The sequence below is a fragment of the Phalacrocorax aristotelis genome, chromosome 1, assembly GCF_949628215.1.
Source record: "Phalacrocorax aristotelis chromosome 1, bGulAri2.1, whole genome shotgun sequence".
NCBI classification, from domain to species: domain Eukaryota; kingdom Metazoa; phylum Chordata; class Aves; order Suliformes; family Phalacrocoracidae; genus Phalacrocorax; species Phalacrocorax aristotelis.
Window position 1 is genome coordinate 204,484,324 of NC_134276.1, and position 14,851 is coordinate 204,499,174.

The 14,851-nt window shown below is 38.7% G+C and overlaps 1 protein-coding gene across 6 annotated transcripts in view; it reads left to right on the top strand.

Annotated features, from left to right (window-relative positions):
- Positions 1-605: 605 nt before the first annotated feature.
- The window catches only part of ORC5 (origin recognition complex subunit 5), a 93,745-nt gene continuing 79,499 nt past the window's right edge, over positions 606-14,851 (top strand). For 3 of the 6 annotated variants that reach the window (XM_075081416.1, XM_075081411.1, XM_075081415.1), the window contains exons 1-5: positions 606-681; positions 4,289-4,464; positions 6,063-6,155; positions 9,664-9,861; positions 13,434-13,508. In XM_075081416.1, the coding sequence (XP_074937517.1) occupies positions 4,354-4,464; positions 6,063-6,155; positions 9,664-9,861; positions 13,434-13,508 (477 nt within the window). In that variant the 5' untranslated portion in view covers positions 606-681; positions 4,289-4,353. Of the gene's footprint in view, positions 703-729; positions 1,102-2,981; positions 3,059-4,288; positions 4,465-6,062; positions 6,156-9,663; positions 9,862-13,433; positions 13,509-14,851 lie in introns of those variants that run through there. The other 3 variants (XM_075081412.1, XM_075081413.1, XM_075081414.1) reach the window with 3 other exon arrangements.

A 14,851-nucleotide genomic window follows, 5' to 3' on the forward strand; every position in this document is an offset into this window, starting at 1 on the left:
ATAAATGAGTTATGAGTACAATTTCATGTTGATTTGCCTTTAACATTTGTTTTCCAGGTGCGAAGAGAGGATGGATGCAACACCTCCAGACCCCTCCTGTGACTGCGCTGCGGCCCCCTCACAGGATGCACCTTGATGCTGCCCCATCCAACCATTAGAGACACGGCGGGCTCGTCTGTGTGCCTGTAAGGGAGGCGGCTAGAATTAAACTAACAAATACCACAACCACCGACGCACCCATGTCTTCCTTCTGACTCTATGCCCCAGGTCTAGGCCTGACCCCCCGACACCAGCACCTGTCTCCTCCAAAGCGACACAAGGTTCCCTACGTTAACCATAACATCCTCCTCTCCCTGAGGGAACGGCTGCAAGCGGCTTCTAAGACAAGACCCCAAAGACACCTATGCCCAGGGACATGGCTATACAGGGTTTTCCCTGTGCGATAAGGCACTGCCTCAACCCTCGGACCCCTCCACTGCTGCAGCACGCACAGCAACATCCCCTCACAACCGCACCACCCTCCCCGCCCTTTCCCGCGCTACGGGGCGCACACTCCGGGCAGCTTCACGTCGCTAGGGCGCATGCGTGCGGTCTCTGCGCCTGCGCACCGAGCGGGGGAGGGGGCTGGGTGATGGTGCGCGCATGTGCAGGCGGCGGCGGCGGGAGCGGCGCGCGGACGGGGTGTGTGTGTGGGAAGCCGGGGTGAGGCGGAGGGCGCAGGGCACCGAGCGGGGTCCGCGCTCGGTCCGGGGAGGGGGGCGGCGGCGGGCGGCCGACTGGCTTCTGGCACTCGGGTGGAGGGGAGCGTGGTGAAGCGGCAGACCTGCGCCTGCGGCGTTCCGGTCGGGAACCGGTGCAGGGCCGCCCGCGGGGGTGAGAGGGGCCCGGGCTCCCGGCCGCCTCCCGACCGGCCCGCCGCGGGCAGAGCCGCCCCCTGGGCCGAGGCCGGCCCGCCGCCTCGCAGGGGCGCGGCTCGGCTGAAGGAGTCCGTAGCCCGGGCTTCGCCGAGCGGCTCCGCTCTGCAGAGGCCGGCGGTCGTCAGGGTCGCCAGGCCCTCAGCCCGGCGGTGACCTTGTTGGGCCTGAGGGGAAGCAGGACGGGGTGAGTCCCTTCAGTTCTGTCAGTTTTCCTGATAAAAGTCTAGAAGGATATGCCAAGTGTAGGTATTTTAGGACCAATGAACTGAGAAGTTCTCCTAAATCATCAAATCCAGCTGTGAAATCTAACTTGTTATGTTTTTGGTGTCCCCACCTGGACTCAGCTGGAAAGTAAGTGCTTTTTGTCCCTCCTCATCTGGCAGGAATCACACGTACAAGCTCTGAACAACTTTCCCTGGTCAGGAACATCCTGAATTCAGGCTTTGGCTGATGCTAGTCCTCGTGTCAGCATTGCCATTTAATCTTAAACGAATAGTTCCATGAACACATTGCTCTAAAGATCCTTCTGTGATCTTTAGGATGGGATTTCGTTGAAGTTTAAGACACTGAGATGTAGCCAGTAGAGATGTAAGTTTTCATCCATTGGCGTGTAAGTTGGCATGTGCTAGGGTGTTCAAGAAGCAAACAGGAGTGGCAGATACAGTGTGATCAACAGGTGATTCATGCTTTTCTGGAGTGCAGCTGGGCAGCAGAGTGGAGAAGCTCAAGTACCTTATGGCTTTAGATATGTGTAAGACACTGAGTCAAGCGCAGTTCACATGTAGTCAGTGGAGCAAAAGAGCTATCTTTTTCTTAAATCCATGCAAACTTTTCAGCCATTTCTAAAACTTTTCCTCCTTGTTTGTCCTCTGTTGTGGACGCTAATTATTTTTTCTTTTCATTGTTGATCTTTATTCCTAGTTCGTTTTTAGAGAGCAACCGTAGTCAAGGAGCTCGATTTTTTTTTTTTTTTTTTTTTTTTTGTATCTTCATTCCATTTTGAATAGATATCTGAATAGATACAGGGGACAGCTGATCGTGCTGATCTGATAAAATGGGCCAAGGCTATTTGTGTGCTTGCCTGTATGGGAAATAATTTGCCTGATACATATGATTATGCATTTGATTTTTCAATAGCTGCATTACTTCAATTTTTCATACCATGTGAGTGACTTGTATATTTTTCTGTAGTCCTTGTTAGGTGTGATACGATTACTTACAGATATGTGTAATTTGAAATGTTGAATTTAATTGTGCTGGCATTACTTCTGTTATTGAGGTTATCCTTTTTTTCCTCATTAATTCCACTTGTTTTTCTATTGATGATTCTACAATCCCAATTTTTACTTCAGAAAACACGAGGCAAAGTGTAAAAAAAAAAAATAAATCTTTCTCCATATGTATTTATAGAAATACTTAATAGAGACTGGTCCCAAAATGAACTCTGTTATAAAGTATTTCCATAAATACATTTGTATTTATGAACCTCTACGTAGCCCAATAGCTCCCATTAGTGCAACACAATATTGCTTTTTTTCTTCAGAACCGTTCGTTTTCCATTTTCCATCCTATTTTTGATCTCCTTCTGCTAACCTAATCTTTTCTCATGTGGCGTGGTACTTATGTCCAGCATAACATTTTTGGCTGTAAATACTTAATAAACCGCTCCAAACACATTTAAATATTATCTTTGTCTCTAACTTACAGATATTCCTATCTGCTGGCAAAATATCTTTATTGCGTTACCTAAGTTTCCAAACTTTCTTTTTGGCTGTGAAGTTATGTTACATTTGACAAAGTCAGAATCCAGCTCGTGAGGTCACTTCAGTTCTCTTTCTGCATGTTGTCCTTATCACTGCAGACAAATGTACCACCTTTCCAGCAGTTTTAGAAGTTGAAGACAAAGTAGTATCTTTGACTGAGGTGTTTTTCTATATTCTATCAGTAAAATCCAGCCTTCCCAGTGTTTGGGCAATCAAGAGCCCCAGTCTTTCTTGACTAGTCCTTGTCTAAAAGGTAGACTGTAATTAATATTACAGCTTTATCTAACTGATTTGGGCTCCTACTATTTTTATCGAGTATTTCCAGTCTTTACCATGAGCTGGATTTTCTTCGTATGTCTCTGCTGCGTTTAAGCTGGGGTGAGTGTTCCTGTTAACGTATTTTGTCATCCTCATCTTTCCTTATGCCCTACCTCTTTTCTGTGACTTGTAAATCCTAGTTTATTGGCTGTCCAGGGAGGTGATGATCTGTGACTAATCTACTTTCCTCGTTTTATTCCCTTGCTAGTTTCAGATTTAGATAAAACCAGAACTGAATATGTATTTATGCTGTTAACTAAACTATGGCAATTCTTTGCTGTATTGATTTGCTCATACTCTGGATGCCTTTCCATTTTTATTTGGGTTTTTTTTTAATTCTGTCTGGTGTGAAAATGTCTGTATAATGCCTTACGTAGTAAAGTTCAATCTTGATGAAGTCTTTTAAGTCTATCGGAATTATACAGCATCACAGAGTGGTAGGGGTTGGAAGGGACCTCTGGAGATCATGTCTTCCAACCCCCCTGCCTGAGCAGGCACACCCAGAGTGGGGGCACAGGAATGCATCCAGGCGGGTTTTGAATGTCTCCAGGGAAGGAGACTCCACAACCTCTCTGGGCAGCCTGTGCCACTGCTCTGGCACCCGCACAGGAAAGGAGTTTTTTCTTATATTGAGGTGGAACTTCCTGTGTTCCAACTTATGCCCATTGCCCCTTGTCCTGTCATTGGGCACTGTTGAAAAGAGCCTAGTCCCATCATCCTGACATCCACCCTTTAGATATTTATAGGTATTTATGAAATCCCCCCTCAGTCTTCTCTTCTCCAGGCTGAACAAACCCAGGTCTCTCAGCCTTTCCTCATATGGGAGATGCTCGAGTCCCCTGATCATCTTGGTAGCTCTCTGCTGAACTTACTCTAGGAGTTCCAAATCCTTCTTTAAACTGGGGGGCCCAAAACTGGACACAGTGATATAAATGTGGTCTCACCAGTGCAGAGTAGAGGGGGAGGGTAACTGCTCTCAATCTGCTGGCCACAATCCTTTTAATGCACACCAGGACACCGTTGGCCGCCTTGGCCACAAGGGCACATTGCTGGCCCATGGTTGGCTTGCTGTCCACCAGCACTCCCAGATCCTTCTCAACAGAGCCGCTTTCCAGTAGTTCAGCCCCCAACCTGTACTGGTGCATAGGGTTGTTCCTCCCCAGGTGCAGGACCTTGCACTTGCCATTAACCTGATCTAAAATGTCTGTTTAGATTTTATGTCAATTACTGATCATTTTCCTCCTTTATGTATATGATAGCAAATGATAATTACAATTCTTTATCTTCCAGATCATTTGTCTCTGCACCTCAAATGGGACGTTCATGTTTAGGTGACTAACTATAGGAACATCAAAATGCCTAATCTTGAACACCCAGCGTACCCAGCAGCCACACTGCTTCAGCTGGAAAGTTTGGTGCCTTGTCGAGAATCCCAAGTGTCCATGTTGCTGTCAATATTTGGGGAGGTAGTGCTTTTTTATATTGTACATTTGAATAAAACAAAGATAATTTGCTGCCTCAGAGGAAAGAGTAGAAACTTAAGGGCATTTTTGTGATCTTGTTACGAACATACTTTGTCTCTTTGGTGTGTTTTTTTTTTTTGTTTGGGATTTGGTTTTGGTTTTGTTTGTTTGTTTGTTTTGGGCTTTTTGTTACCCATCTTTAAGGTTAGTGTTTGGCAGATAGTTTCTAGTAAGCTTGAAGGTTGAAAGGTCTCTTGCAGCTGGAAGGGCCCAAACAAACTTCCAGCTATTTGTGCCTTGCTGTCTCTGAAGCCTGATTTTTCTATAATGCTGTACCATCTTTGCCAGTTAGTACCAGCAAGGGAGCCTTTCTTATTCCCTAGTCTAAAATTCTGCAGTATTTTTTTTTTCAGTGGCAGTGTAGAAATTATGTTTGGTTTTGACCTGTTAATCTAATACCTGCGTGCTTGAATTCTAAGTATGTGAAATGGGCCTGATTCTTAGTAATTCTGTTGCTGGCCATAAGATTTGGAAATCACTGGCTTTTTAACTGATTCTGTTACTGCTTGGCAAAGCTGTGGTAAAAAGTAATGGAGATCTTTGTCTGCAAACTTAAAAGCGGTTTATATATCTATTTATATTCAGTTAACAAAATGGAAGTTAATATCTGTTTCTGGTTCTGCCTTTAATTATAGATAATAACAATTACATTAGAATACAGCATTTAAGAGTTAGGTATTTATTACAAGCATAGTGGCAACAAGTCTTAAAAAATAGATACTTAAATTGTTGTTAAATATGCAGGTTAGAGTATCCGCGTATCTTGCACAAGAGTGCCTTCATCTTGGATGAATTGAGTATTACTGTTTTTCATAAAAAGTGTTTGTCAAATTTATTTTTGTATTCATTTTTTTAAGTTAGTGTACAAGATTCTTAGAAATGAGAAAACACAAAAATAAATATCTGTTCAGAATGAAACAAAAAGAACAAGTTAATTATTTTCCTTGTATCTTAAAAAAAATGCATGAAATATAAGGCATCAGTCCCATGAAATAAGTAGAGGTGTTGTATCAAATATTGCTTTGTGAGAGAAGAGTGATCTCCATTACCATCTCTTCCACCAAACCATTTAATTCTTTTCAGTTTGGTGCTAAAGAAAAGCAAAGCAGTTTGTAGCATTTGCTGAGGTTAGGACAGTGTAAAGCTTGGAATTTGTGCTTGCCAAGATTTTGTTTCAGTTAGTTAACTAATTTGAATTAAGAGCGCACTGCTTTTTTCTCTTGGTGTGTATTTTTGTTGTTTGCTTGTTTTGGAGTTTTTTGTTTGTTTTTTTCCCATGGAAAAAGTATCCTCATGTTACAGCAGTTTCACTGGTGACTATATGTGATACTTGATTCTTGGGACTTATCTTTCCAGCATTTCAGTGAAGATGAAACATAAAACTTCATCATGTTGATTCCATAATAATTGGTGTATTTTATATTTAATGCTTCAATTTAAAAGATAACTTTTCTTTTGGAGGAAAACTTCATTGATAAATCTTTTATCGATTGAATGAAAAAAAAAGAATTGAAACAGCAACAACTTTTTTTTCCCCTTAGCGTCAGCAATTTAGTTTTCCATCCATCTTTATCTATGGACATACATCTAGTGGAAAGACTTATGTGATGCAAACTCTTCTAAACACCTTAGAGGTAAGAATATTCACAATGGATACTGAATTTAGAATTTATTTGTAACAGATGGTTCCTCAGACTAGCTCCTGCTTTCTCAAAATGGTGTGTTTCCTCAGCCATTTCTGCCTTCTTGATTCTTCTCCGCTTACTGTGTGATGAACACAGTGCTCTTCTCACTAGTGCACTTAGGATAAAATGAAGTCATACATACTGAGATATAATATATAAATCATAATAACTTTTCTAAGAAAGTTTAAAAAAGAAAAAAAGGAGCTAAATTTTATTCAGCTCATTCCCTTGACTCAATCTGAAATAGCTCCAGTGACAAGTAAGTACTCGATAATTCCAGTTCAATCTGAGAGTCGCTTACACAATGCCTTTTTAAAATATCTTTGTAATTATCCTATAAACTAATTTTACTTGTTTATGAAAAGAGTGAGAGAATATATGAAGAACAGTGAGAAGAGTTTGCAGTAGTGGAATTTTGGTTTGTTTGTTTTGTGTTAACAAACTCATCTTAATTAAATTCAAATGGATGCGTATGATCTATTTAAATGTTAGCCTAAGAGCTTAAACTTAGCGCATTTGTTAAAAGCATTTAAAGCAAACATACAAGCTATACGTGTTTGCTGAAAAAAAAAAAAGTAAGTCTGAAATGGTGAAAATCACTGAATGAATCTCTGAATACCAGGCAGCTGCCATTCTTTCTGATACCCATAGTTGTTTTTGCAGACTCAAGGTGAATATTGTATTCGTTGCAGTAAATTTGGTTAGTTCTGATCAGCCCTCTTATAGAAGCAGGAGAATCTAAAATGTTGAAAAAGAAATAATGTAGAAGTTCTGAAATGTTGGAACAATGTTGCATAGAAACAATAGATTTAATTCCTGGATGATAAACAATTATTCTTTTGCTTAATGAATCAGCTCTAAATGGGAAAAGTGTACTGATAGCCCGTTATAGTATTATATTTTTAGAACCTGCTTGAAAATATGAATTTTGTGCAATTTCATTTATTCTAGACCCTCTGAACACAGCTTGATATGCATCATAAGTTAAAAACCTGAAGAAACAGGATGCCATTCATAGTTTCTAATGTAATAAAATTGATTCTCCATGTGTGTTTGCTTTTACTAAGCTTGGCATTGCCAGGTCTTTTGCTGGTGGGATGGATCTTACTCTCCCGTGCCAGTACTGTTGCTGTTTCCTCCTGTATGAGCTTCACTTTCAGAAATGTTGGGACTGTATGTTCTTTTTCAGCTTCGCCATCTAACAGAAACTTTCTTTGGATTCCTGTCCTTAGAAAACAGTGTAGAAGTAAATAAACAGGAGGTCAAGGAGGACCGGTAAGGCAGATGTTGGAAAACATGAAGTGGAAACTACCAAGAATTCATTGTACAGTTTTGAATTTGGAGCCCTATGTTCCTAGGAAGCTGGGACTACAACTCTCTTCCCCTCAGTTGTTAAGGAAGAAAACTACTTTAATGCTGCCCACTGGGGCATAAGTTATATCCTTGATGGTTAATACTGGAGTTGCTATGTGTTACTAACCTGCAGTAGGAACTTTGTCATGACCAGACTTATTTCAATTGCAAGGGCTGCAGGCAGAGAAACCTACTCTTTAAACATCATGTGAGAATCTGAACTACACAGAAGTAATGGGTCATTGTGGCTGAATGCATGTTTCTTACCAGAATAGTTTTCTTGAATAATGGTGTAGAGAGGTATGGCCTTAAGTCCATTTCAGTCCCTCTCTGGTCAGTGCTAGCAGAAGACCTCTAACACTAGGTTCTTGCTGCTTCTGTGGCCCTTCTTTTTCTGTTAGCAAATGTGTATATTCATGCTAGTTTTACTCCTTGTCCTAATTTTTCCCAAAACATGTTTTAAAGTCCTCTTGAGTTGGAGGGTGTCATCACAGAAATTTCCATCTAAACCTATTAATGCTGATGTTTTTGTCAGTCATGTTCTTCAGGGATTTAAATCCAATGACAGGTACCTTCTTCATGCCTAAACCATAAATTTCCATGTGTGTTCTCATAGCTCTGATAATTTTGGCTTGTCCAGAGTGCACTTATCGCATATCTGCAGGACTGGGTTTTATGCAAAAACCCCTTCATTAAAAATTCTGCAGAGGGAGAATAGTGGAAGACAGCGGTCATGATCCTCTTCCATGCAGTAGCCTTTTGTGCAATGCTCCTAACACTGTCCTATCTGCTACCCACTGGCAGTATATCCAAAGATGTGGCCAGACTCTGGAAAGGAATAGGATTAAAGCAGCAACTGTTTCTACAGAACTTCCCATTGCCAAGTATAGCCGTTTCCTGCATAATGTGGTGTTGTGAATTGCATCTGAGGCACCCAGCTTTCCTTCTGCTATGGAAGTGCAGAACTTTGAATAGGTGCTTTTGGAGATGTAGCTGCTTCCTTTTAATAGTGTTCAAAAACTTAAGAAAGCTTTTTATTACATGCTGTTTGAGTGGATTGCCAGCATATACCCACACGTTCTCACATCTGCTGAATCATATGCCATATATTGTATTTTAAGTAGAAAGACTGGAATGAAGTACTTAAGTGTGTTGTGGTTTTTTTTTTGTTGTTGTTGTTGTAGACACACACATTCCTGTATCAGAAATTGAATTTTGCAAGTAATGCATATGTATCTGAATGACTAATGTTTTCCAGAGGTTTTAATGTTCAGTGTGAAAAAGAGCATATGCTTTACCAGAGAGTATGGAGCTATGCAAATCTATTTCTTAAAAATAGAGTTGCTAGAAAATTACCTTTTTTGCCTTATGTAGGTTTGAATACTGGTACTGTTTTGTAGTCTATAGTGTCTCCTATTTATAGACAAATGACCTTAACTTTTCAGCATTACTAGATTGGTACTTACAAGTACATTTTATGGATTGCTGTAAAATGTATCTCATAGTCTGCTTTTTTTCATGTGCTCTTTGCTCTGAAAAGATCGGGTTTTCTAAAAATGTCCTGCACAAGCAGGCTGATAACACATGTCAGATGTAGAAGCTTATGCTTTATCATTTATATGCAATGAATGCCAAAAACAGTCAGATTAATTTTGGGGAGTGTGCTCCTACATTACTTCATAATATAAGTTTGAGAAGTTCATGTTATCTAGACACTGTAATTTGTAATGGACTATTTTACAGTTCAGTAATGTGTTATGATTGTCTAACTTTTCTTTGAACTAAATGCTATTTGGTTTTCATTTTATGTATTGATCACAGTTTTTAAACATAGAAGATACACTGTGTTTCTGTTTTTAAACATAATTAGTAGATATGCTGTGTTTTCTATGAGGATTCATCAGACCTATCTTTGTGATATATAATATTTTGACTAGGTAGATATGCAGTCATTCTTTTTTGGCAAGGTTTTTTGGTTTGTGCTCTACATTTTGTTGGCAAGGTGTGGTTTCTTTCATTGTCTCATCTGGAAGAGAAAATTGATTCTGGAGTGTTTATACTGAAAAAGCCAAATAAAGTTATATCTTTTTTTAATCCTCTTCAGCTTCCTCACGTGTTTGTGAACTGTGTGGAATACTTTACTTCACGACTGCTTTTAGAAGAAATTCTCATCCAGTTGCAAAGCTGCTGTTCTGAGACAGAACAGACTTCTCATGTGCCTTGTGATACTTTCAATGACTTTGTACGCCTGTTTAAACAAGCTGTTGCGAGTCGAGAGCTTCAAGATCAAACATTATACATTGTAAGTAATTTAATTTTAATATGCAGTTTCGTTTCTGTTACGAGGGTGTGAGTAATTGTTAATGATAATTGAAATGTGTGCATTATAGAGCAGTTTTTGCAAAATTTCTGTGCGGACCTCATTCAGAATCTGTTGATAGTGGTTAGATTCTTTCTGTTGGTTTACTGGCTTTAGGTGAGGTTCTGTATTTTTCCTGGTTTTAGAACTTGTACGCAAAAACTGTATAGCATAACTAATAATGAACATAAATTATACTGCATGTTTAAACTGGGTTATGTAATAGTATTACAAAATCTTTAAATATAGAGAGCCTGTATCTGTTTTGAAATTAGTAAGTCGTGCTTATCTGTTTCCTTGTGAAGATAGCCTCACAAATGAGACAGCAAAGGTGGGAAGCAGGGCAGAAGTGAATTATGGAGCATGCAAATGAAAAGAATTGGTTGGCTAGAATAGGTTCAAATTAGAAGTTACATTAAGGAACTAAAATGCATAATGTCCTCTGTAAAAGGACTGTTGAGATCTTACATTTCAGCTATGCTTGTGACCCTCAGAGACAAGAACTGTAGTTTTAAAATTAAGTTAGAAAAAAAGACTGCAGTGAAAAATTTGATGATATACTCAAGTGGAATAAACAGGCAGAACACAGGAAAAATTATCAGAATTTAGATCACAGGAATGATTGGATCAATGTAGTACTAGAATGCTAGGATTTAGGCTGTGGGATTTTTTTTTCTTCCTGTGATAATCTCAACTACATAAAGGAGTCAAAATTTGCAGACAGCTGTAATAGCGTTTATAGTGCTGAGAGATGAACATAGAAACAAATGCATAGAAGAGGTCTGAAGAGAGGACATAGACTCCTCAAAACTATATTTTTTCTAGCTCTCACTTGTTTGAACAAAATCTATTATCTTAAAAATATGAACGTCACAGTATTAGTGGTGTGTCATTATATATAGGCACTGTGGACCTGCAAAAGATGTGGACTGAAATTTCACCCCAGCAGTAGGACTTAAGGGTTCTGTAAAAGAGGAGAAATTGATTATTTAAGAAAACATGAAAGTGGTTTAAGATTGAAGCCTTAATGACCCTGGGTAATCGCTCTGTATGTTTCTCACAGCAATCAACAGACATACTGCTTTGGGTTTTTTTGCAGTCAGACAAGAAGTTCATAATTACACTGAACAGTCTTCATTCTGTTTCACAGGTTATAGTTAAATAAGTTTTATTTCTATTTAAAAATACTTATCCACTGAGTTAAATAACTTCATATTATGTTTACTGGAAACAGTATTATCCCATAGCTTTCTACAGCTCATGAGGTTAATAAATATTACATACTACTTAAAAAATAAATGGGGAAAAAATGCACAAATACTTAAAATAGATAAGAAGGTATACATAGATAAGTAATTTTCCGTCACAAAAATGGTTTTGGCATCCTTCAATAATTCCATTAGAACATTAGAGAATTTCACAAACTACTGTATATAGTAAAATTTTACTTTCAGGTTAATATTGGGATAAAAAAACATTTCACATCAGTAAAGAATGCTTCATGTGTTATATGAAAATTAGTGTCACTCAGAAAATTCGGAAGTCCTTGAACAATGGTTACAGAAAGCAAACCATTAAATACCTAGAAAGGCTCACTTGTATCATGTAAGTAGTTGCTGAATCAGAAGAATTAAGTATTAAATTAATATTTCAGTTCTGTTCTGCATGGGAACAGACAGGAATGGGGGAAATTAATTCACGCATATTAACCTATGTCATCTGGATTTATTGTAGAGTGGTTTAAATTGAGACCGATGGAAGACCAGCATGCTGGTAGCATAAACTGGCAATGTTAATTTATTCTATTTCATTTCAGTCGTAAATAATGCAATATTTCAGCCCAATTAACTCAGAGCAAATGAAGATAAATGTTTACTTTCAAGCAAAGGAGTCTAAATGTTTCTTGTAACCCAAGCATGGGTGCTGAATGCTTGTGATCACTTATGAAAAATGAATTCATTAATTTTAACTACCTGAAAAACTGGAGCAGATATAACTTGTAGTCATTCATACATTTACAATATTTAGCACTGTACAGAAGTAATAAGATGCTGTTTTTAATGTAAATCAGCAGACAGTTCTAAAATGTATAGTTTTTTTAAAAAGCTGACAGGTGACAAATCTGTATTAAAACTAAAGGATAATATGTGGATTTATAGACCTGTGGATAGGCTTTTTCTGTGAAACACTTAAAATATACTGTAACCCTGGCTTGTGGAATATGTCATCTGCTGTAAGCAGGAACTCTAGTTTGTTTTCCACTTCACTGAAAAGTGAGATCTACTTCGGTCAAGACCTTAAAGCTTTGTGTTCCATAGCTGCATATCACTGGGTCCAATAAGTATTTTACTCGTAAAAATATGTAGCCTCTGTTTGGTCAGTAATGCAAAGCAGTCTTCATTCCTGAAAGTTGTTTATTAATGAACCAATTCTAAATAAATTCCCAGGAGGTGTGAGCTATTATTGCAGAGACACTGCTCTTTCGGGTTTTTTTCCTGTACGGTGTGATTTTGAAACACAGTTTTCATAAAATGTTTCTTGGTTGTCCACATGAAATTCTTTTTCTTACTATGGGCAACAGAAGTGATAGATGTCTTAATATTTTTGTGTGGGGAGGAAATGTAAAAGGATAAAATAATCTTCTAGGGACCTCCAGTTTCTCTTTCAACAGCAGTAATTCAAAAGAAGGGATGAACTACAGAATTTGGATTTATATCGCGAGTAGTAAATAAAACACAAAGGAAATGTGTTTCTATTCTCTTTTTTCATTCCCATCAACATTTTAAGTGTACTGGGAGTACATATTTTTTCTTTTTGCCAAAGGATAACCATGCATGTTTTCATGCTCCAATTTTTACCTCTAGGCTCCTTCAGTTAGTGTTTCCTGTTTAAGCTGAACATATGCTGCATATCTGTTACTGCTATGTGAGGTTTGCATACAATACAATAAATCCTGTAAATTTCTAGGCTGCAAACCATGAGAAGAAAAGTTTCTCTTAAAAGTCAGTTGCATGAATTCCAGATGGTAGCTAACTTCCTGAAAATACCAGCTTTTATTTGTTTCTGAAGAGTAATTTCATAGTGGGAAAAGATAGCTCTCCTACAGTAGGCATGTTGATATAGTGCTACAGTAGTACACATAATTTTAAAATGTAAGAATAATTTTGGACAAAAATTGAGGTTTCTATGTTTCTTAATGATATCGTGGCTTTGTCAGTGGTATTCTTGACTGGTATACTTACGTTTTAATTCTTACTGCCATAAGGCATGAGAATGTTGCTTGCTTGGGGATTGTAACTTTTTTTAGATGGTAGAGCTGCCCAGGCTTCCTAGAAGCAAACCAGAAGCAATAATATCTCTCATGTTGCTTGTTTAAGGCCTTGATACTTAGGTGGTTTCTGCTGTCTAAGAGCCATCAGTGAAAGTAGTTTCCAGCAGCTAAAAATTAATTTTAAGTTCATGTGAGAATAGAAGTTGACATTGCCTATGTAATAAGATCACTGTTTTGTTAAAAGGTACTGGATAGAGCAGAGCAGCTGAGGGAAATGGAAGCAAACATCCTGCCAGCATTTCTTAGGCTTCAAGAGTTGGTAAGTGTCTGGAAAAAAAATTAACATGTCCTGCATATTGAAAGTAACTGAACACATGGTATCTGTGCATTTAGGCTCACAGATCAAGATAAGTGATTCTTTAGATGAGAAAAGTTGCAAAATTAATCCCCCCTGCCCCCAAAATAATCGACTGGCAGTGGTCAAAACTAGAAATCAAACAGAATTTAAACATTGGCAGGTTTTTCTTACAGTCTTACTATTAAATAGAATTTAAAAAATTATCTTGTTTTACAATATCCATTCTGTTGTAGAATCTTTGGAGGCTGGTGTCAGATACATAGCTGGTTTTTTTTTTAGAATATTTTTGGTTTTAAGAAGAATGTGAATTTTTTTTCTACTCATTTAAAGTTTTAAAACATGGAAAAGTAATTGCAGAAAAGAAAATCTCAGGCAGGCTTTAATCTATACGAAGAAGGTTCAACATAGCTTCTGTTAGCTTGGTACAAATAAATAAAACCACTTTTAGAGTTCGGCAGGTGTTTGTGACAATCAAAGTCTGCTTCTGAGTCAGCTGCTGATTCAAGAAAGCCCAACCACATTGAGTGAATTCAGCATCGGAGTGTGAATTTGCAACTCAGGAAACTTGTTTTCCTCAAGTTTTTCCCGTGTGAAACTTCACAACATTGCATGGTGGCTGGCTTCAGGGTGGTCAGCAGACTGCCACCTATTTAATAGTGGCTGGAGCTGCACAGCTCAGCAGTTGCAAATGTGCTTTATGATGGCAGAGGGTTTTTACACTTCTGCTGGAATTGCGCCACAGTATGCTTCTGACTGGAGTAAACCACTGTATCTGTTCTCTCACTTCTGAAGTATCAAAGCTTATGCCTTGGAGTAAGGAAAAATGGTGCATTTTCTGAGAAGAAACTGAAGACAGAACCAGAATATGGTGGTACTTTGAAACATCTGAACATATAAGTAGCTGAAATTATACTTGGTATCTCAGACTTTTGTGTGTTACTCTTAGTCTGGTGACATTGATTTCTCTACTGAATGAAGACTGATTCACAGCTGTGTTCTTAATCCTGGCAGCTGGTGCATTTTCTGGCTCTTTTTGTCTGTTCTGCCTGTGTTATGTATTTTGCTGCCCCTGAAGCAGAAACAACCTGACTGACAGAAAGGAGGAAAACCTAGGCCTATGACTGCGGTTTAGGGACCAAAAAAAGCATAGGCTAAGACTTAAATATGCTAAAGAAACACCTTCAAGTTCAAAAGTATCTTCCAAATAAGTTTGTCAGCTTTCCTGAATGCTGAGATTCCAGCTGCTTGAATTCAGGATTCTGGACTAAGGCTTTGTAAAACTGTTGTGCAGCTGATGTTGCAGA